Source organism: Dinoponera quadriceps, unplaced genomic scaffold (assembly GCF_001313825.1).
Source record: "Dinoponera quadriceps isolate SergipeBrazil2010 unplaced genomic scaffold, ASM131382v1 scaffold3579, whole genome shotgun sequence".
Lineage (NCBI taxonomy): Eukaryota > Metazoa > Arthropoda > Insecta > Hymenoptera > Formicidae > Dinoponera > Dinoponera quadriceps.
Genome location: NW_014557637.1, coordinates 721,700 through 745,247, shown reverse-complemented (window position 1 = coordinate 745,247; position 23,548 = coordinate 721,700). Strand labels below are relative to the sequence as shown.

General features: G+C 47.6%; 1 protein-coding gene across 1 annotated transcript in view; it reads left to right on the top strand.

The window, feature by feature from the left end:
• The window catches only part of LOC106749315, a 31,478-nt gene extending 9,035 nt beyond the window's left edge, over positions 1–22,443 (top strand). The window contains exons 3-9 of the mRNA XM_014628639.1: positions 14,157–14,270; positions 14,924–15,057; positions 15,599–15,749; positions 15,954–16,285; positions 17,477–17,698; positions 17,899–18,001; positions 19,244–22,443. Coding sequence (XP_014484125.1) covers positions 14,157–14,270; positions 14,924–15,057; positions 15,599–15,749; positions 15,954–16,285; positions 17,477–17,698; positions 17,899–18,001; positions 19,244–22,149 — 3,962 coding nt within the window. The 3' untranslated portion in view covers positions 22,150–22,443. The remainder of the gene's footprint in view (positions 1–14,156; positions 14,271–14,923; positions 15,058–15,598; positions 15,750–15,953; positions 16,286–17,476; positions 17,699–17,898; positions 18,002–19,243) is intronic.
• The last annotated feature ends 1,105 nt before the right edge of the window (positions 22,444–23,548 follow it).

Sequence of the window (23,548 nt, the reverse complement as noted above, 5' to 3'; positions counted from 1 at the left end):
GTACAAAGAACTATTCAGATTATAAATAATGAATTTCTCGTTACGATTATTTATCGCCGACAATCCATTATCATCCATTATTGCCGTATCCGCGGCTCTCCGGCCGCACTAAAACACCCCAAATTACCGGAGCCGCTTCGCCCCGCGTCGTCCCGCGCGCCGCCGCACACGCATCGGCTTTAACCACTTACTGCGTTGATTTTTTCCTCGCGCGTCCCGCTGCACTCACTCTCTTTCTCTCTCCTCCGCGGTATAACTTACGTCGCACATCATAAAGACCGCGTAAAATATGTATAACGGTGGCGGAGGAGCGGGCGTATCGAAATTAATGTTGCCAAACTCACGCCGCGGCCGGCGGTAATCAGTTTTGCTCCGGCGGCTACGGCCGCCGAAGCGGCGAATGGCCGGTCAATTCCTCTTACTTACTGGCCGCGAATCGTAACTCATCGATTACGGAACGATTTACGAGCACCACGACAAGCGCGGCCCGGCAGCGCGAGCCGTGCCGATCTCGATGTAAAAGAGCGCGCACACTTGGATCGCGTGAGCCGACCCTGCCGACAAAAGCACCGCCGATGTAATATGCATTCGTGGGCTAATAGGAGCAAAAACTGCGCTCTGCTCTTTCCAAAAATTCCCGTTAAAGGGATAAGCAAGAATGAGGTGGAGACGGAGAAAATAAATAAAACTAAGAGAGAATAAAAGGAGACACGGATGAAATATTTTTCTTATAAATTTTTTCATAATTTATTATTAATATGTTTGTAGAAATATCTTGGTGAAAATGTATGCAGTTTCTCTTATTTTTAAATCGTTATTATTTAATATTAATGCATTCTCATTAATTATATCAATATTGCGTATGAAATGGACGAGGAACTTGATTGAGTTTTATTCATGGGTGCTTTTAGGGCAAAACTGTCATTTCATGAACAGCAGGTTTGCTTATTAATCAACTATTAATTAGTAGTAAATAATAGTTAATCATAAAGAAATAATAATCGTCAAAAATAAAATTATAAATGATAATAATTATTGTATCTAATAATAATTATTAATAATAGTTAATCGCATTGTTTACTAATAGTTTTTTTCTTCATTTATTGTTCTGTTTTCATTCAATAAATGGATTAAGATTTTACGCATGTTTTGTACGCAGTAACTGCAGGAAAAACATAACATCTTGATTGGGATTCCAAGCAGTTTTATTCTTCAGTTACTAAACAGAAGTTAATATAACCGTCTAGTAAATGCTAAAAAAATGTATGAAATTTCTACATGACAATTTTTCTTTCGTTTTGTTTTTTAACTAAGTGTTCCACAACAAAAAATTGTCTATAATAAATTGGAGATCAGTTCGCGCACTTCTCGAGACTTTCTTGCAAGTTTTTCTGGGAAAGGGAGTAGATTTTTCTGTAAGTGTGCTTCTGCTATCTAGGCGCGAAAATGTTCTTATCACCTGTCCCATGATCATAGAGAGTCTTTAAAACCTGAAGGAAACCGCGTTAGCTTCGGGACGACAGGAGATATCGCGCGTCCGGCCGCGGTCTGTCATTTCGCCACCGCTATTATTAATATTAATCTGCTTGATGACCGCGATCGGAGTTGTCCTCGATCTTTTGCCGGAAGACCGGCGAATTTACGAGGGGCCGCAGATTAAAAACTCTTCGTGGAAGAGCGAGAGCTTGCGAGATAGCGCGGGGATGTTTTTGCGCGCCACGGGTCCATTATTAGCACGATAATTTGGCGTGCGACGCGCGTCAAAACAATTTCCTTGTCAGGGAGGGGGGAGGGAGGGGGAGGAAAGGGGACTAAACGGTCGTGAAACAACGCCTCGTTACGCGAGTATTTCCGTGCGGGACGTATAAGGGATCGTGGAAGGACATGTTCCACGTTGCGAGACATCGCGACGCGATGTCAAATCACACGTTTTACACGGAAAGAAAAGAAACGACCGCCGGGATGTTACAATTTTAATTCGTAACCACGCTCATTCGCGATCAGGCGATGCGAAATAGCGGTAATTAAATTCGCCCGGTAACGTCGGTCCTGTTAAACGCGCAATACTTAACGCAGACGTCGCATTTATCGTGGATCATAAGGATGCTTTAAGTACCTCTCATCACGTCGTTTCGTTACATGGTTGCATCATTTAGCAGTCCAAGTGGTGCAAATCAGGAGCGCGTAGCTGGCGGTTTCCCGGAGGAGGCAAGGCTGCCTATTAATCTCGCGCTGAGCTTGCCAGGTTGCATTATCGTCCGTCTCTCGGAGCGTTTCAAATTGCAAATTAGTCCAATTAGTCGGATCAGCGGTACCCTTTGATTATGTTGAATCAGCTGTAGCAATTCCGGCGCGATGTCTCAACCGCAAATTATGCTGACGAATTAATTGTGGACCTACTCAATGCGAATATCGTTCGATGATCTTCTCGTGTTATCCTCGCAATCGCTTGCAAAGCGGGTTTTTCCCAAGATCTCGCTTTTAAAAATGTACTGCCTATAACAACGATGAAATTGCAAAAAATCTAATCTAAATTGCATTTAAACGTATAGGATCGTAATTTTGCTTTTAATAAATACTAAATTGATGAGTGGCCCCCTTGATACACCATTGAAAATACGGCACTAATAGGCAATATATATAATATATTCTTAACTTCTGCACTTCACTTAATTCTTTTGCTGACTTTTATCCTTCGGCAAAATTGATGCAGGCGACTGCCAGGACTCCGCCAGTCCTTAAATTCTCTTGCAATTTTTCGATCTCCTTCGATAAAATCAATCATTCACCGTATCGTAATTTCCCATGATATGACAACGAATTCGCGATGATTGATCTGCATTATTAACGCGACAAATCACTTTTCGTCCCGGTATTTGCGAAACGTCATGTTTTTGTACGAAACGCGGAATTACGGTAATCAAGCATGAAACCGTCTCTTTGCTGACCCGCTGTTGGCCAGGAGGGGAACCCGTGTGCGACCTCGACGATGACCTTGCACCGGCGCTCGTCATCAATCTTTAATTTCTTCGCCTGTAACACAGGTGAAGCGTGCGTGCGTATGCGTGTGTGAGTTGGGTTACACGCGGAACACGCGCGTAAGCGAGCAGAGTGCCGAGAATCTGACCCAGGAAAGAAACGGATCCTCACCTGTAATAACACACTGAGAAACATTAGCGAAAAGAAACTTGTACTTTAGTTCAGACTTCTCGCGGTGGATTAAACTCCAAACATTAAATACTCATAACATCGCGCATGCTATCGACCACTGTTGGTTGTGTTATCTACGCTAATTGAAATATGATATTAAAGAGGTTAAACGCGTCTTATATAAGATTACATATTCTTGCTTAATATGTGAGAATTCTTGAATTGATATTAATTTTCCGCCCAACGGAACAAATAAGCATTGAAATTCGGGAGATACCTATAAAAGGAAAGATCCGCGCGATAATGGTGATGTCTATCACGGTCTTTACCTCCGAGATCGAATCGGTGAAATTGAAAACAGGTATCGCGCGGCGCAATCAGGAAGACGGCAGACTGCCGGTTACCCGTACAGAATTGCGCTCTATGAATAATAACAGAACACGAGACTGGTGATTTCTGCGTTCGTGACGAGGGCCGCGTCTATTAGCTAAAGCAGGCCCAATCTTGCTCAATCTTACATCATAATCTTCACAATGCTCAATGGGCCCTCTTATCGCAATCGTCCGGCACCGGTATTTATCTTCCGCCACGATGGTAATTATCTCGTTACTTTCTCTCGAGATTAACCATCTCTAATGTAAACTTCTAATGCAAATAATCATCGCGATCGCTACTGAACCCTCCGCACTACGTCGCACTCGTGCATCGCGTGCGTCGGGTATGTGTGTCGTGTCAACGTGATTCCGACAGCTCCCGTTTGTTGAAATTCTTCTTTACACAAAACAAGATAATTCCAGCGTGATGTTTCCCGCGCGCTGCTGTACCAACAGCATCCGCTTTTTCTGTAGCTGCACCGTTACCGCACGAGAGCACGAGAGTTTCTCTCATTTACCTTCATCAGTATGTTGGATTCCACTCGCCGCGCAAACAGATCGTATCCCCGCGCGGCGCTGCGAAACAGGGACAGTAGCTCACGACTAAAATAAGCGAATCGTGAAAGTCTCAGCGTGTAACTTCGCACGAGGCCGCTGTGGGTCTGCCTCTGGTTCCCCCGATGCTCGATCGAGGGTACACAACGACGATACCTGCCCAGGTAGCCGTCGCCGAACGAAGAGAAGCAGGCACGAAAAGAATCACCTCAGTTCACATAACCGAGTGGGAACCGGCATCTCTGTTGTCGTGACAGAGAAGTTCGGCAACGTTGAAACTCGATTGAGATAATCGAGAACGATTGACTGAATAGAAATCTGCCGAAATTCTTCTTCCGGGTAATAATCACGTAATTTTTTTCTGGGGTGGAAACATGAAAAATGAATATTTCCGAATGCTTCCAAGGTAACAAATTATGATTTTACAATTGTTACAAGCAATAAATTATTTGAAACAAACAACACTGTGTTAGGGAGATATTAGATAACTTTTTTTCTTATTTCAATGGAGCAATATTTGATGTATTATGAAATACATCTTTTTATCCTAAACGAAATATTTCCTCTAAGTAATACTATTTTTTTCTTCATCGAATAATATGGTTTACTCTGGTGAAACATTTTCATGCGAACAAAATAATATTTGATGTTAAATTATGCTATTTACATTAAACAAATCCACGCCAAACAAATGCGTGTGCTAAGTTAAAACAAAAAACTGTTTCTCTGTGCAACAAACAGAATCCCGTATCCCGGATTTCACTTCGCGACGCTCGAGATGAACTTTCGCTCAGCTGCACGCGTTCCTCGCCGCTTCTCGATCTCAGCGAAGCACAACAATAAACGAAATGCATCACGTCCCTAATTTATTCCACGCATCGCAGGTCCTCCTCCGTGCTGGCGGACGAGTCGTACGAGCAAGTCGCCACGCAAAGAGAGAACCCTCGAGTCGTCGTCGCTGCCACGCGCGCTCGAATCGCGCTCGAGGTGCAAAGTTCGCGTCTTCTAATGACTCCGGGTTTTCTAACGACGGACCGGTGGACGTTGCCTGACGCGTTACATGTGCCACGAAGCGTCCCGGCGTTATTCGCCGTTATTATTCGAGCGGTCCGTCGGCGCTCGCGACGCTCGGCCGCCCGCGGGCTGAAAACCGTGTCGATTCTCGCGCAGCGGAAAAGCCCCTCGCCGTTTCCCGTTTCCTTATTATGGGCTGCCCTCGCCGACGTGTCGACTCGACAGATAATTATAATTTCGTCGAGAACGCGAGAATTGTGCGGGACGAACGGCGGGTTTGCGCAAACGACGCTTCCTGATCTTTCCTCGCAGCGGCTCCAAGAGGGAGACTCTCCGCGCCGTACAACACTCGTTCGACGAGACTTACGTTAAATCGCACGTCGCAAAAAAACACCCCCAGGCCAGCTCGCGCCAACCTCGGTCTATGTATTTCGCAGATTTGTCACGGCCGTGCACGGAGACGCGCAAAACGTACCCCCGGGGCATGAAGTCCGCGGTGCGCCTCACGTAACGACACGGCGATGCGTTACGTGGACGCGGACGACTGCGGAAAAATATCTAAATAGTAAAAAACTATTTATTCGATGAATACTATTAACACATGCATTTGGCTAAATCTAATTCTATCTCAAATTCTTCGATTTAAACGTGTACTAAATCCAAAAAATGTTTTATGTATATCAACACACACACACACACACACACACATAAGTAAATAAGTTATATCAATACCTACACTGAATAAATATTTTTTTATTTTTATAATGTTTCTCCTCTCAGTGAGAGATAACCACAAGTCTCGACGGTTCGTATTTCCGAGAGACATCGAGTATTGCTTTGCAATGATATGCATTGAAGCACATTATTATTACTTATCGTATGCGAGTGAAAGAAGCGCGGTGTCGGCTCAGGTAATTATAGGGTCAATCTAACTACCGGCAGATGCATTGGACATCCCGCTGTTGTGCCCGCACAATGCTCACAGCCGTGGTCGCGCTTTCCGCTAGCTGTAGGCCGTGATCTTAACGATCTTCGGCTTGTACCACGGGGTTCCACCTAGAGACGATATATCCCCGGTGACTCACCGCTACCTCTACGCCGTGTATGTATCTCCCCATGGGCTCCAGAGTTCATCCTGGAGGGTCACGCGAAGATTCCACCTCGCGGTTCCGCGGCGCCGATAGGTTCTTGCCTCACCTCGCACGGCAACCGCTCCAGTAATGATGCAATCGTGCGAGAGTACGTGTTTCTGTGTTAAACATGTGAAACTTCATTCCCCCGCGATCTGCCACCGCGCATCGTCTGCCACCTGGTAAGATCTTCGCTACCTACCTGTTCGCGTAGCGAGCCGAACTTCTCACCGATGAAGCGAGTCGCGCGGTCGTCGTTCGTTGCGTCACGCGCGAATCGCGAACTTTAGCTACATCGAGAAAGCGTGATATTTGCTGGACTGGGGGTTGACTTTAATTGCGCGAGTCGACGTTAACGATATTGAATCACTACTGAGATAACATTTCAGTCGAGACACCAGCTCGGTGGCAAATCAACGCACGGTGCGTGTAGACCGACGACGTTAAGTAACTTTGAGCACCCGACAGCGATACACCAGCGACTACAGATCGCATGATGTAACTCCAATTAGGGTTAAAACTCGATTAATCACCACCTTTAAGGTTACCGCCGAACATAGCGCGGTCTCGTCTTTTGTCCGGCTCGTCTCTCGGCCGGGTTAATTAGCGCAGCATCGCGTGTCGAACGGTGCCGAACGCTCACAAGGATTCAACTAGACAACGATTTTCGTGTTGCCACGCGTCTGTGTGCGCCTAAGGGAAAAAAACGCTCGATGAAGCAGACGCGATATATAATCGAGATAAAAAAAATCGAATGTGCGCGCCTCGGATCGTCCAGCACCGTTCATAAATTATTATCCTGGTCCTTTTTCTGGAGGTGGAGTTCCTCTCGGCAGATGGTCGGTATATCACGCGGGGACCGATCACCGATGACCACGACGATGACGATCACGAGTATCTGTCACCGGCATTGTAATTAGCGCCGGAAACAACGAAGATATCGCGACGTTGCTGACCGCACACGCTTGCCGTGAGGATGATCCGCGTCACGGGGGGCCTTAAATCATCAATGCCAATGTGAGATGAAAATCGTGATTTCAAGCGGCGATGACGATGCGGCTCGTGTCGACTTCGAGCAAGGATCATCGCGGTCGATCGCAGACGGGTTAATTTTTTTTTTGCGCACACCTGCGGGATGGAATTCTGCGAAATGATGTACCGTTGTGAATATCCTGAAATTTTATGGATTACGGCGGATGTTTCATATGATTGAAGCGCGAGGGAACAGACTGTGCCGCTGTTATGTGTAATATTAATTATTCCGATAAATCATGCGCTCATAATCTTGATGCAGAAAAAAATATACGACCCCGGAAATTTTTTTTTAATAGGAAACGGAATATGTGTAGATTGCTCGAACGGCGCGAACAAGGCAGCATGGACGTGCGAGTAGGTGCGAAGAGAGGAGCAATCATGGTAAATGGTGGTGGATGAGAACGGAAATTTCAGCTTTGGGATAATGGTCGCTGAGATTCTCGTTCTCAGGCTGGTTGCCGCGACTAATGTGCGAACAAACGTCGCAATACGGCATTCTTATAAAGCGTGCACACCGTAATGATATATTACGTTACGTTACAATTGGCTTTCATTTTGCCGGAGTGAACGAGGGTTATTTTACGCGGTTTAGAACGATGATCGTTAAATTTTCAATCTGAACCGACGCGGTCAGCTGCGAGGCTGACAAGGAGAAACAGGGAGAATAATGTTAACTCTTCGTTGGCACGTTTATTTTTTGCTATTTATTTTGACACACTCGGTCTGTGAGACCTACAGTAACCTTTTTGTATGATATGCCTTTATTTAAATATTTATATAAATGTGTTTATTTAATGTACAAGAAATGTATTAGAGTTAAGTGGAGCAATGTGTAGAATGTATCAGAGTTTTGAGTAATTTATGTGGGAGGACTTGTAGCGTGTCTCCGCGGTACGATAAATTCCACGCTGCTAATATTCATGGGAACACGAGAAAATATCGTTTTATCCAACGACCGAATGCCACTGCTTTATACCACTGCTGAAACCCATTTTCTTCCCTCTCTCCCCCCTGCATCTCGTCCTGTCCGCCGGGAGACAGACAGCGCTGCGGATTTCGCGACCGGTAAGGCCGGTAACGTTCTCCCGCCTTTCGGCGGTTGGAAAAATCGTGATAATTGATGGCGTATCGATTACGCAAAATCGAGGTTCAAGGTGGAGGTGCGAGGTACACCCCAATGAGCCTTTCCCAAGCTGTTGACTTGACTAATGTGCGCACACGCCTGAATCTGACGGTCCACCGAGATACCTTAACGCCATAATCCATAAGGCGAGGCACTATTAGCACACTTGGCCATCGCGTTCGCGCAGCCCGGTCGTCAGCGATGGATATTATTCATTGGCGACTGTTACCTGCTTCGGCGTCGCTTTGAATAACAAATAGGTCTTTATGGACAAGAAGCGACGTTGTGCGAAAAAGTAACCGACCGGTCTTCCCTACCGGTCCGCTCCACTTTGCCGATGAAGCTCGTGCCGAAGTCTCCGGCAGTCGTGAGGCGGAGTCAAGGTGCCGGTTATGTAACTTCTCCCTAGGAGCCAAAAGTAAAAAATTTCGCACTTTCGTAATTTTAAAAGTTACATACACTGAAGTGAAAATATTTGTAATTATAATCATCGTAATAAAAAAATTGTAATCGGAAGAATCATTTTTCTAGCGAATCATCCGCATACCACATTTTCTGGGATTCGATTGGGAAAAATTACACAATCGTTATCCTGGAGTTGAAGGTCGGGTTTATTGAATGAAATGGAGGATGTTTGCTCGGGACGTATTTACTCGGCGAGATTACTATGAATTACGTCGGTCTCCAGCCGCTGATCATCGCGCTCTACGTAGAACGCATGTCGTAGCGCTTCTGCCACCCCAGAAGTGAATTACACGTTCCCTTGGCGGTACACCTACGTATTACAGAAACGACGAAGCGAAGGTGGAAGACCTCCGCGTCGGGCTCTTCGGGGCCGAGTGGTCGTGTTGAGCGCACCACGGCTGCTTCCAAGGCCACGCGTCGTGCCTCTTTTGCAACCAATAAATAAACGATTCGCCGGAATAACTCGCCAACGAATGGCAGCAGAACGAGAAAGCCAACCATGGCATTTGTATCGGCACGGTCGCGGCACCGCTGAAAGAAGTACCGCAAGAAACAATGAGCAGCGGTGCCGATTTCCCCCGGAGAAAGGCGGACTACCTCGCGGCACGATCCGGCTTCTGCATCAGGATCGATTACACGGCTCTGCGAAAGGAAATTTCTGGATGTCGCTTCTCTCTCTCTTTTCTTTCCTTTTCGACCTTGATTGACGACCCCGCATAATGTCGAGTCTCGAGTCCGCTTCCGCTTATTTCCGCACGAATCTCGATTACAAGCCGGGTGCGAAAATCGTCGAAGCAAGCCGATTATTTGGGGATAAAAATCCGTTCCGACTCGCAGCCTGACAACGCCTGTACCTTCGTGCATAACTTTCGCTGGCAGGAAATAATGTTGCTTTTCGACATAATTATCTCGTGTTAAATTAACACGAACATTCGGGTGGACTGTTTGAAACATGTGAAATGTTGTTAAATTGAACAGAAACTGTCTTACCGCGTGGACGACACCTGTTATCCGCGCGACCAAGTGCAGGGTTAACCAACTCGTCGAGCGATACCAGCGATATTAATCTCGCGTGCTAATCAAAGTACGTACGAGGCCGCAATCTCCTCGCGTGTTATTCTCGGCAACAGGTGTCAGGGCCATTCGCGCGCGGGGACACGCCGCGGTGGTACAGCCGGAAGCTGCGCCTGCAGCCGTCGGTGCCGTGCGTGTTGAATGATAATGATTTGCCGTAATTAACGTAGTTAGGATTCTTTCGTGACATGTAATGCGTCTCGTCGGGCTCTCCGCGCGTCGCGGATGTGTTCGCAGATTGAAAACGTAGTTCTGAATCCCTCTTATCTCGTCTGTTCGCGCGGATAACAGGCGCGGATCGCTGCGCCGCCCGGCCGGGGAAATCACCGTGTGGAAACTGTCGCTGCGTGTTCCATCTCAGGGTGTTCCATCATCGAGCCGACTCCCGGTGGAATGATCACTCGCCACCCGCTGTGATTATGCGATTATCGCGATAAGAATCCGGCTCCGATTTGCGCGAATGAAGCCCGTAGGAGTCGCAATTTCGCGAATTCACGCTCGATCGGTCGGGTTACAGCGTGAAGGAAGCCGAGATGGGGCCTCTTCTGTGGAAAAGCGATTCGTTTAACGTTACGATCGTTCGATTCTCGATACGTTTCCACCGTGTTGCCGCGGTCGCCGGCGTAATCGATGATCTTACTACGCACGTGCGCGGCGCGCCGCGTTGAAGTTCGCAATCATCGTCGCGGCGGGAAGCGCGGCCGGTATCTCGTTGGACGTTAAGCGTGTACACCTGCTAAACTAATTCGCTGATTAGCGCGGGATTATCGCCGCGTGTCACCGAAGAGCGATGGGTTCTGCCCCGCTGGTAGATAACGCAGCCGCAACCCGTCGTGCATTACGCCACCGTTGATTTAAGGACTACCGTCACGGCGGACGTGAGACAATTCGAGTGAGTTATGCGATCCTCCTCCGCGGTGACTCGAAATAGCGATTCCGAAATATGAACGTGAGATATCTGAATATTAATAGCCAGGCCGCCTCACGACGTAAGTAACACGAATTTGTTTATTGTGTATTTAATAGAATTATATAATATTTCTTTTCTACTAAAGAGACCTAGTGGTTTTAAATTTCAATTTTTCCGTCCAATATTTTCTAAAAATAAATCCCGATGTTCTGAATATTATGAATTTAATACTTGTCACAGTTATTTTAACACATACAAGTAAATGTCTATATGAAAGAAATATCATACCTTTCGTATATAGTCAGTTGTATTTCTATTTCTAGTAAATATTTGCCAAGGGGTATAGGAGTGACTATTTTACTTGGATCAAGTAAACATTACTTAAACAGTAGCATTTTTTTTTTTCAAAGTATCAACACAGCGTATTGTCCCACTAACACGTAATTCGTCTAGTGAACCGTTTTTTTTTTGTAGCGCGGCGAAGTCACGTATAACGTACAAATTTATGTAATCGTCGTTAACTAATTCACGAGGCGCGCGATCAATGATTTAAATGCCGGCAATGGGGGAGACACGAACAAGCTACAAAAATGCGGCGAGCGAAACCATACGCGCGTCAGGAGGACATACCTAACTGCAAGCACGATCAGCCTTATCGAGTCCCCAGGCCATAACTCAGCGATACCCCGCGCGAGAGATGACACTATCTATCACCCGGCCATAGAGAACCGGACGCCGCTTCTAGTTTCGTGGATCCGCCGTCTTAAGCGGCGGGTCAGAGTTCAAGTCGCGCGGGACTGTCGCTGCGGCGACTGACTCTTAAGCCGCGGCTCGGCGATCGTTAATCAGCCGGTCGTTATCCGACGCCGGATCGCGCGCATCCCAGATCCCGTGGCCGGAATAGCGGCTCCAACGGGAGTAAGTAGCCGGTGTTCTCGCGCGAATCGAGCGTACGACAGTGTTAATTGGAATTGGCGGCGGTAAACGTAAATCGGACCGCATTCGTTACGTTGTTCACGTTGCTCGCCGTGAACGAGTTCGAGAATATGCACGGAGCAAAAAATTTTCTCCCTTATATTTGTAGATTTGGGTCGTAACGCCTTCATTGGAGAGAGTCTTCGTGATCTCCTTGACCTTCGTCATGAGAATCGTCGAATAGGAGTCGTGAAACAACCCACTTGCTTGAATATTTATGGGGGTTTAAAAGGAAAAGAAATTAATTCAAGATTCTGTTCTCATATATAAGCAAGAATATAGAATATCTAATATTATAAGAAGATATATATATATATATAACTTGCTTACATGAATTCTTTGTAGAAATTCTATAAAAAATCCTATACAGTTCTATTAGAAATATCGTATTCAATTTCTTGAATGAGGGTCGCCACTGATTTTACCGATTCAACTGCTTTCTTCTCAGTGTAGGAATCTTCACATGCTTCTTCCTTTACGTGGAATTCTCGTTTTCTGTCCTCTCATCGATTTAAAATCGATCCCTAATGTTGTCGAGGAGAGAGATATTTTACGAAATTCTGAATATACATGAATTTAGGTCGTCCGTGTCATGCTTTATATATATATTGGTTCTCTCGTTAATTTGGAATTGAAATGAAATACGACGTTGCCGAGAAACGGTCGATGCGTTATTTAATTCATAAGCTGCGGAGAATGTCTGTACGAAATCCGTGAATTTGCATCTTCAGGTATAAATAAATGACGCGAATTAATTTGAACTTCAAATTTCCAGTTAAAATTCCCGTAAGAGGAGACGCATCGATTCCAAATCTCGTCGGATCTTTGCATGAGATCGTGAATGAAATAAGATAATTCGGAATATTTCGTGCCCGTCGCATTAATTCAACGCTCATACGCTGCGGGAACGACCATCTTCGATGGCGCATATTTCATGGAATTAAGTTAGCCACGAGCGGGCAAGAAAGTCGAAACTTAGACGCGTGGCGTATCTTGGTGAAATGAGCGCGGCTAATCACGAGAGAGCGATCTCGGTCGCGCGTGAAACGATATCGAGTTTGATGTCGAGTTTGATATCGAGTTTCGAGCTGCCACCTGCTGCACTTTACGAACATAGTGTCCTGATACATAATTTATAAACCGTCGGCGGTTACGAGCTTTCGCACAGAGAATGTAAATTCGTGATGACCAAACGGACTCGTCCGGACGATCGAACAGGTTTCGCCGCACGCTGTAATTAAATCCAATAGACCCTACTGGCCGCCGCCGATTTATTACACTCTTTATCCAATAATGTACAGCGCAAATTAGAAATTGCAAACATACACCTCGCCAAAACGTTACGCGCCGCGCGAAATTGGAGGGTATTGAATTTTATGCCCCTACTCGGCGCATCAATACCGAAGATTGATTCGCGGAATGCGTTTGCATAATCAATTTTGCACGGTTAGCCCGATTTAAATTCATACTTCCGCACGAGAGTAGATACCAGGTTAAGTATTTTAAATATTCATCTCTCTGCTCGGAGGCTGCGTGTACGCGCCGGGGTGTAATCGCGATTCACATCGACTGATCGTTGACCTCTGACATCGTCGCAAAGCGGGACAAGCTGCTTATCGCAATCTCAAGCTCGCGAATCAAGTTCTCAGCATCAACGGGTTTTGCAAATGCACGTGGAAACAAAAGTTGTTTTATCAATAGAATTGATCAAGAGCGCCATAAATGAAGCAAATTTTCTTGCTTCAATAAATAGCAACATATAGAAACCCCACTCGAGTTATTAAAGCAATGCATGATGTATTAGTTTCAATAATATTGCTATTGAACCAAAAAGATTTCCCGCAATTTTGGCACTGTTGATCAATGCAAATCTCGGAAAGATCTCGATTTTTCTTTTCCCCGCAGGAAGAAACCGTTTTCGGTCAAAGTTTCGCGTTCCCCTCGCGGATTCTACGTTCGTGCGAGCCCGCCGCGTTTCCCCGTGGTTCGCGAGGATTTTCGAATAAGCCTCGCGGGATGCTCGCAATTTATTCAAATGAGCAAAACAGCCCGGTGGGCCGCAGGTGATATTTTGCCCTAAATTACAAGCTGCCCCGCCAAAATGGTTGGGCGAGATGAGCCTGCGTTGCATGACAAAAAAAAAACGGTCGCGTCGCGAGAAACATCGCGATTCTTCTCCGCCTTCGTGGAAAACGCTTGTTTGCCGAGTCCGTACGGTTTTTGTCTCGCTTTGATTCCCGTTAAATTATGCAATCCCACCGATGTCTTATCGAGGTGTCCCGTCGAAATTCGCGTATCGTCTCGTCAACGAAGGGTTACTCAGTAAAAGAAATCTCATCGTGTGTTTCCAGAGTGCAATGTCGCGGGTTTCGTCAGTAACAACGGCAACGTGGAGAGCGTGCCGTACGTCTTCCTGCCGCAGCGGGGACAGATAATATATCCGCATGCGGAGATTCGCTTCGAAGGTAAATTCCAACGCGCGAACCATTAAACAGAGATTAGCCCGGCGGAGTGTGGCGCAAAACGCGAACATTATCTGCGTCGCGTGTGATCTCGTCGTTGAGTAAAGTGGCTCGTGTCAAATAGCACGCGCCAAGTCTATCCTCATTCTTTGTTAGGGATATTTTTGTTTCTTGCATATTTTTTTGTTTTTCATTGAGATTAAACTGGAGAAAAATAATTGTTTTAATTTTTTCCCGAATATGTTACTCCAAACTTCAACTACATTATTTCTTTTATAATTTCACCCAAACTTTACAGTGGTTGTCATAAACAATAAATTATTTGAAAGAAATAACACTATGTGTGGAAAATATTCAAGGACTTGGTTTAGGAATAATGTTTAATACATAATGAAATAAACTTTTGTGGAACTTTTTGTGGAAATTATGGAATTAAAATGATTTAACGTAGGGCCAAGATTTCGACTCGGCAAGTTGGGCTCTGCTTTTTGCGAGTGAGAAATTTGTGTCCACGCGCCTGTCTCGAGGAAGGCATCTCCCGTCGTTGACGTGCATGCTTCCTCTCGTTATCCCGTGCTTCGCTCGTCTCCTTCTCTCTCTCTCTCTCCATCTCTCGATACGTTAACACGGACATAAATTATCTGCCGTATAACTAGGTGTGACCACTCCTGTGTGCGGGATCGCAGGTGCCCAGCAATTGGGCAGGGCGGGATGGTCCGAGCTGAGGAATCTCTCCGACGCCGAGCCGCCCTTCAGACTGTTCCGAGACGAAGGCAGGACATTCCTCCAGGTCCGTGTGATGCGTAAGATGGACGAAAAGCGGTAACTTATCGCCCGGTTATTATACGGGTGCGAGATCGCAATTAGTCGCGCGAGTAGGTAGCGGACGGAGTCGTACGGGAGCGATTACCGCGCTCCGAAGAAATATGATATTTACGCGCCGGCGGCTTACGACGCGAACTCACGAAAATGCTCCCGGTGTATCACCTGTGCTCGAGTAGTGCGGAACAGCGGCCCTCGGGAGCCGAAGCCTTCAATCACCGTAATTAGCTCGCGGTCGTTCGGCGGCGCTCGGGAGGAACGGAAGAAATTCCCTTGCGCACGTGAAGCGACCAGACGGATACTATTATAATTCGAGAACGCTGCGGAACACGCAAAAAGCGAGCCGAACAGTCGCGGGAATTTGCGTAATTAATCGGACGCGGCATCTGCGATGCTGTTGGTTTTTGCGCCCCGTCGCGTGAGCGTCTTGCGGTAAATTTGTATTAATGTATAATGAAACCTGCCGCGATCCTCGTTGCCACTCATTATTCACGATCGATCGTCGACAGTGGATCGGCGAAGCTGGTCTGAGAGACGCGGCGGAGGGACGAGTCGTGACGGTCAAGCTGGTCTGTAGAGACGCATCGCCGAAGTCAATGTATCCCGGGGTTTTTACACCCTGCGTGGCCTTCAGGGTGGCCGGTTCACCGTCGAAAAATTGTACGTATAACGAGGAAGAAACCACTATATTACGCAATAATACCTCCTAATAATAATAAAAATTTGGACGTATAAAATACACCCACATACATTTATTTTGTATGTTTTATATATTTTTAATGCGTTAAATTTAAATGTATTCTAGTAACAAAAAGTTTTATTCTAGTTACAAAAAGTTAATTAAAGAATATATTTTTGTATTAGACGTACGAGAAGTGATGTTCGCGTCGACGTCGCAAGTTTCCCAAGGTCTATCAGCCACGGAGTACACCGCTATCGGCCTCTCTTCCGTGATCTTGGCCCTTATATACGTGGCCAGTGTGTCGTTATACCTGCACAGCAGAAAAGCGAAGAGAAAATCCATCGAGGAAGCGCACGTCACTCTGGACGGCGGTCGAGATGGCGGCGGATTAGTGAAGAGCAATCCGTTGTTGGTCGCTACGAGACACTTCGAGAGCGACACTAACAGCGGACTTACCGAGAGCGATTTAGGCGATGATCTTCCTCCGAGCGACAGTGAGCAGGGTTTCGAAAACGTAAGTGTAATATTATGTAAGACTATTTATTATCATATTATATATATATATATATTAGGATTATTTCTCCCAATATATAAGTAATCAAGAATTTCGAAATAATTAAATACGTTTAGATCCCTGTAGACGAAGCTTTTATTTTTTAATCAATGATATAATGAATGTCTTACTTGAATAGTACATCACGAAAATATTATTTATGTACTACGCAGCTCAAGAAACTAAATAAGAATAAGAATCTTGTAAATACTTGATTACCTATGGATACCCTCTAATATACATGGTGAAGCGGTAACTATTACCACCTTGAGTATCTTCGATATATGAGAGTAGAAGGAAAATTTATCATATTTATCTAACGCATTTATCTAATTGCATTGATACCATTGGCCATCATTTCGAGCACCTAGAAATATAATACCTTGTTCCGTTCTCACCGAGTCGTTAATAAAATATTTTTCTTTTTCGAAGATAGTAGCGGTAATAGCGATCGGCTCACCCTGTATATCTAACAGATGTCGTTCGAACATTCCCCGGCCGATGATGTATCTCTCGGACATCGTTTCAGTAACTTGAAGAAAATTACTCTCTCGTATCCCCGTGATCGCGATAATCGGCCGAGCGAGCGTCCGCATCCCGCGCGCAGAAGCGTTCGTCTGCCATTCTGGGACCGCCGCGCGCGGTTTAATAATGCATCCAATTAGCGCATTAGTTTTGCGCTCCGTTAGCCCGTACCATTCCAAGTAGGCAGAGGTGTATCCCACTTTTACGCGCGGTGCCGCTTGGAACGCATCACGCACTACAATTTCAGCGCATTCTGCGAGCCGCTTCCAGTCTCCGCGTAGCCGCGCGAAATCTCTTTCCCCGTTGAAACAGTTCGAACGTGAGTCGCGTCGCGTCCGGCCGCGGCAGAATGCGCCCCCGAATGGCTCGGCCGAGGGAAAAACGAGAAAAATCGATCGAATCGACTCGTTAATAACAACAGGCACGCACGGGTGGCACGCGAGTCATCCGATGGCCCGTGATCGGTCGCGCGAAATTGGAGGTTTCGCCGCGCGGAGACGAGGTAAGTTTCATAATCGGTAAGCTTGCCGCACTCCTCAGACGACGCGACTTCACCAATTACGGGCTCGCCTCGTTCTCGTGACGATGAACTCTCATCGATTTGGCGATGCTGTGCATGCTCTTCAGCAGATCACGTCCGCGATCGTTCATCCGCACTGCGTCTATCTGGAACAATCGGAAGGGCTCTTCGCGACGGGTTCTATTCTGGGCGAGAGACTGCCGGAAGAGGATGTACGCGTCGTGGAGACGGCTGACAACCCACATCAGCAGGATGTACCGGTTCTTCCAGGTGCTCAACGGAGGAAATTGTACTTCAATCCCGCGTACTTCGATCGACAGTTACTACTGGTGAGTCCGCTTCGTTCAACGGGGTGCAAGAGGGGGGGAATTTCCGATTCGCGCGAGTCATCCGCGCAAGTTTAACGTTTTCGAGGTGTAGGAATGTTTTAATGAACCCCTCGAAGCGCGAGCGCCGAGTCTATTCCCATTCGCGGCGCGTCTTCATTCACTCGACAAGATAATTTGAAAACAGCCCGGCGTTTTCTTAGGCCCCACCTCCGGCTGCCATCGAGTTCCTGCTCAAAATCCGAGAAGTCATCTCCATCGCCAAGCACAAGATGGCAGCGAAGAGATTCGTTCCTACTCTCACCGGTAAGTGACGCGCGCGTCTTGAGCGTCCGCCTCGGCGCGAAATTGTCCGATTCCGCGAAGTAAACGGTAAAATCGCGCGCACGAGCGTCCCGACGCGCGTATCACCGATGGTGATCGAACCGTCCGTAGACGGTATAGAAAACGCGCGAAACGAACGATGATATTGATATTTCCTTTCACTCGCGAGATTCCGGCGCGAAGAATAGAGAGATTGGTGGAAAACGTGAAAGTTCGGTCTCACTGGGTCTTTGTATTTTCAAATTCGCGCATCCTTGCGTGCGAATCCTCGCGGATTCTCGTCTGTCTCCTGCCGGCGGGATATCGCTTCGCTCCGGTTCCCAAACTCCCCCGAGCCGCTGAATCTCTCGCGATCGTGACGGCGAACCGCGAGATATCGACGCGTATCGGCGGGAAGCACTCCCTTAAGTCGAATCAATGAAAATGTCATTGATTGGCTCGGTAAAACAGTAACCCGATATATGTAAAAATACCTACAATCAATGAGTATTCACTTATTTTCAGCAGAAACACTTCCACCCGGTTCTTTTATCTTATACTCAGGCATGGGAGTGACTCACTTTTCACTTATTTCAAAACATCTCACTTTTTTACACTTTTAAGAGAAAAACACGAACTCTTCCCACTTTTCTCTTACCTGACTCGAGCCCTCTCAAAAAATACTCGATTACAAAAAATCATACTCAATAATTAGCTCAATAACTTCTTTAAAGATAAGATAAGACGTAAGAGGATAGATTTAGTGAAAGTAAAAAATAACAATGACTCCGACGACACAATGTTCATGAAGTGAAAGAACTATGATTTTATTTTTAAGTTGTTTTGTATAAATTAAATCGATTAGACGTCATGAAAAATCTTTCAGGTAAAATCGTTAACAACACTTTGAGAATGTGATTAAGATAATAATAAGAAAACCCATAAATCATATCCTTCCTTCACTGTTTTTGCACTTAGATTTCCCCGATAGAAACTATCGTTGCTATCGACAGACTTTCGCAGCGAAATTTTATCGATTAGCGATGCTATACTTATAACTATTACCACTATTAGTGACTATTAACCCCACTCAGTGATAACACACTGATTGCACTTTAGAGAGGCACGTCGAGCACTCAGCGGCATGACGCGAAAGTGGCCGGCTCCTTTCGCTCTCGGCGTAATAAAGCGTAATTAATCCGTCGTTTTCGTTCTCATCATCGTGACTTCGTAATCTGACGCAAGGTATCCCGGAAGAGGAGAGCGGCTCCGAGCGATGCGAGTCGGCCAAATCGAGCAAGCATCAGCAGAGGACGACGCCGAGTTCCGGGCAAGGTTCGGCCGCGAAATCACGTCGGTCCCAACGGTGCACCGGCTGTCCTGGCTGCAGCGACTCGCCCCGTCAGCTTCCGGCGTTGCCCGCGCTCGACCTGCCCAGCCACGGTGAGAGCAAGGTGCGTGCCTGGCTGGAGGACGTCCGTCCGCCGCAGCGTCGTTGGAGGGACGCCGAGGACACGCGTCGGAACTTTCAGGAGAACGCCAGGACGTTCGCCAGGAGCCTGGAATATCTCAAGGAACTGGCGAGGCGCGACTTCGCCGAGCCGGACGGTGCGAATCTGGCCGGCAAGTCGGTGTCCTCGTGGAAAGAGAATCCGCCGATGCTGCGGACCTTCCAGAACATCGCCCGAAGCGAGATCCTGGAGAACGACGATCGCTACAGCGTGTCCAGGCGGTCGACCAAGTCCATGTTCGAGGAGTCCGAGTACGAGCGTTACGCTCGCGGCAAGAGGAACCGGCCGGCGTATCAGTTCGCTGGCGACGACGCCGTGAACGCGAAGGTGCGCAAGGCTATCGAGAATTCCTTCATCAAGCAGATGGAGGAGAGCGCGGCTATGGAGAAAGAGAAGTGTGACGGTGCGAAGGACGACAAGAAGAATAGCAAGAGCGAGGCGGAGGAGGATGAAGAAGAGGAGGAAGAGGAGGAGGCGGAGAGAGAGCGACGGAAGAAGAAGCCGGAAGCGAGCGACAAGGTGGAGAGCAAAGTGGAGAAGGCGCCTGAGCAGCCGACGAACTCGGTGCCGAAGAGGTCGAGGAAGTCGTCGAAGGCGCCGAGCGCGCCGCCGTCGCTGCTGGCGAAGAAGGAGCTGCCGGACATGATCAACGAGCTGCCCGGCGCGAAGAACACAGCGAAGCGCATCATGGACGCGGTCATACGCGAGATGGTGGACGTGAAAGCGTTGGAACACCACACCCGCTCGTCGGCGGTCGCCGACTACGAGGTGGACAGTCTGGAGCGCTCCAAGTGCAGCCGGAAGTCATCGACGTCGCCGGAGTCGACGGACCAGTCGAGCCCGGCGCTCTCCACGGCGCTGCCGATGGACGAGGAGCTGACGATGCAGAACGCCGTCATCAACACGCGCACCGGCGAGATGACCATGTCGAAGCTGAACAACCAGATCCTCTTCGAGAGGAACTACTACAACAGCCTGCCGGAGCTGATCACGCAGAGGGCGGAGATGTACTCGTTGGTGAGCGAGGTCTACGTGAACGACGGCTACACCAGCCCGGCCTGCAGCGACGACTCCGGCCCGGAGATCCAGTACGAGCCGGAGAACCCGGGTCACCTGACCATCAAGGTGCAGGACTCGCCGGAGAACTACGTAAAGCTCGACGAATCCGAATACGAGCCCGACACGTTGGACCGGAAGCCGATGAAGCTGCGCATCAACGAGGACGTGCAGTACGAGCAGGAGATCTCCAACGAGGTCTTCGTGGACTCGCTGGAGAGACCGGCGCAGATTCTGCTGAGGAGCAGAGGCAGCTTCCGCGACGACGACTCGACGCAACGGAGATCGCAACGCGGTCGCGGGGCCGGCGGCAGCCTGCGCGAGATCTACGAGGCGAAGATCAGGTCGGGTCAGAAGGATCCGACGCCGACGAGCGGCGCGGAGTGCCGGATGATGAACGGCGGCGAGTCCGAGGAGAACACGCTCTCGTGGAAGAAGTGCCGCTACCTGACTCCGGACAGCAGGCAAGCGAAGAGGCAACGGCAGCCGTACAACCGGCCGGACGTCGTGCCGCCACCGCCGACGGAGGAGGAGATCTACCAGCGGCCGAAGCCGCCGCGACGCGTCGAGGACGCGAAAGCGTCGCCGTCAAAAAACGTCTGGGACAGGAGTCCTGTCGAAGCGGGTGACCCTACGGCCAGCAACGGCGCTCCTGTCCCGAACGACGGATACCACCATGTAGGGAACGAGACCCGTCTCTACGCGTCGCAGATTCGCGCGGACTCGTCGGGCGAGCATGAACTCTACGACGAGCGGCAGCAGCAGCGGACGGACCTCGTCGCTCCCAAGGAGCTCTCCGAGCGCGGCGTGGCCAATAGTTGCAGGGACTGCGAGACGCGCATCGAGATCGAAGGTTCCGCAGGCAGGTACGGGAAGGAGGACGCGTCACCCAAGGCGACGAGGACTGTGCGGGAGAAGCGGCCGGTCGTCGCGAGTCCGTCGCACAGGAGCTTCGCCAAGGCGCGATCGTCGTGGGGTAACGTCGATCATCAGCGAGAAGACGAGGACAGGCTGATCGACGGCGGTCGCGTCGTCGTGCCCGATCGGCAAGTGTGCCAGAGGAAGGGCTTGAACTACGGCAGGGCGCAGGGCTGTTCCAGGACGCGGCAGTCGGCGAAGGGGCTCTCGCGAGGCTGCGACTCCGCGAGCAACGCGATCCTACCGCTGATGAGCGGGGACAATCGGCGCGGCCGGGGCGCGAAGGTCGAGGACAGCGGCTACCTCAGCAGCACCGACAGCAACGGCTCGCACAAGCGGCTGCTGAGGCACGAGGTGAGCAGCGTGTCCGAAACCGACGAGACCGAGTCGGTGTGCGACGGCGCCAGCGAGAGCGGCGCCGAGAGCGTCGGCACCGACAGCGTGTTCTTCGGCAACTTCCGCAGGCTGTCCGAGATCTCCAAGAGCGCCGACTCGGGAGTCGATCTCGAGGCGAGGAGCGCGTACTACCACCAGGCGCCGTACGGCGCGAGGAACGAGACCGCCGGCCCCGAGAGAACGAACTTCAGCAACAGCGACAGCGAGACCGAGAGCTTGGTCACCGTGCTGCCACCCTGCGGCAGCCGCTGCCACAGTCTGGTAGCGTGAGAACGACTCTTGTGGAATTTTTCATTATAGATATTTCTCGTAGATGTAAGTTGCTCGCTTTGGAAATGTCACGAGGTCGATTGTGTGTTTTAAGACGTGAGAGTTAAAAGAAAGTGTAAGCGAATTTATTGGAATATTTATAGTTTCATTGGTCGATATCTAATGAATCACGACTCACTTTTGTAGTTCTCTCTACCTTTTGAGATAAACAATTGGACCGCAGGTCGCGAGACTTGGAACAGAATTTTTACAGTCGAACCTCCTTTCGGATTATTTTCTGTTAATACTTTGTTACATCGGACGTCTCATGCTTGTGTAACTCCAAACTTAGATTGAGACGGAAATATTTGAATTTAATTCGAATTATTCCGGAATTAACCCGAAATATATTCGCTATTTGACTTTATGAAGTTTCGCTATCTCATAAGCAATTATTCAACTTGGTTTTTTGTTTTCTAAAATACTGGAGATCCCGAAATACCGTCAATCATTATATGCTCAATCACTTACAGGATGACCGATAATGCGTTTATATCGTAATAAGCATATGCAAAGTAACGTAAGCTGCTTTTAGAACATAAGTGGAAATCAAAAACGATTTGCCATCGTACACTAGGTAGGATATCCGATATCAAATCCAATATGATTCGTGATTAGAATTCGTTGCGGAAAAAGACGCTTATTCAGCGGTTCGCAGTGTTATTACGCATCAAAAATAAATCTTGACAGATTGACCGATTAAAATTCATTCATTTTATCTGAAATAACAATTTTTTTTAATGAATAAACACGTCGTATAAATCTTTTCATATCATCGCACATTTCATATTTTCGTAGAGAAATTTCAAGGCCAGGATAGGGACACTAACATACTAATTAATATACTAAATAAACTTTTCATATAATTACGATAGTTTTATTAGTATTACGATCAAACATGAAGCGCTATGCGCTTAAAAGTTCATTAAGCGGGTAATTAATGTCAACTATATCTTTTTTGCTCAGTTCACAAGAGTAACAAGTGAGACTTACGTATGTGTGTGTGCCTATGTCTGTGTGCGAAATCTTGAATTTTTTTTTTGTATTAATAATTATTAAGCTAAGTGTGTTATATATACAGAGGCTCTGCATATCATCTTTAAAATCTCGTACATATATACACGTGCATCTATAACATCCCAATAACATATCTCTATTACGTACTTATTTATTTATATTTATTATTATTTACGTTAAAATATATATATTAGGGAAAACACGCGGAATAAAGTCATATTCCGATATTGATAAAAGCACGATTGCCAATCACATTTTTGGATTAAATAAACACTCGAGTCTCTTCATGATTCGGTTCAAGATGAAATGCGGTTATCGCGATTAAAATTACTTATAATTATTG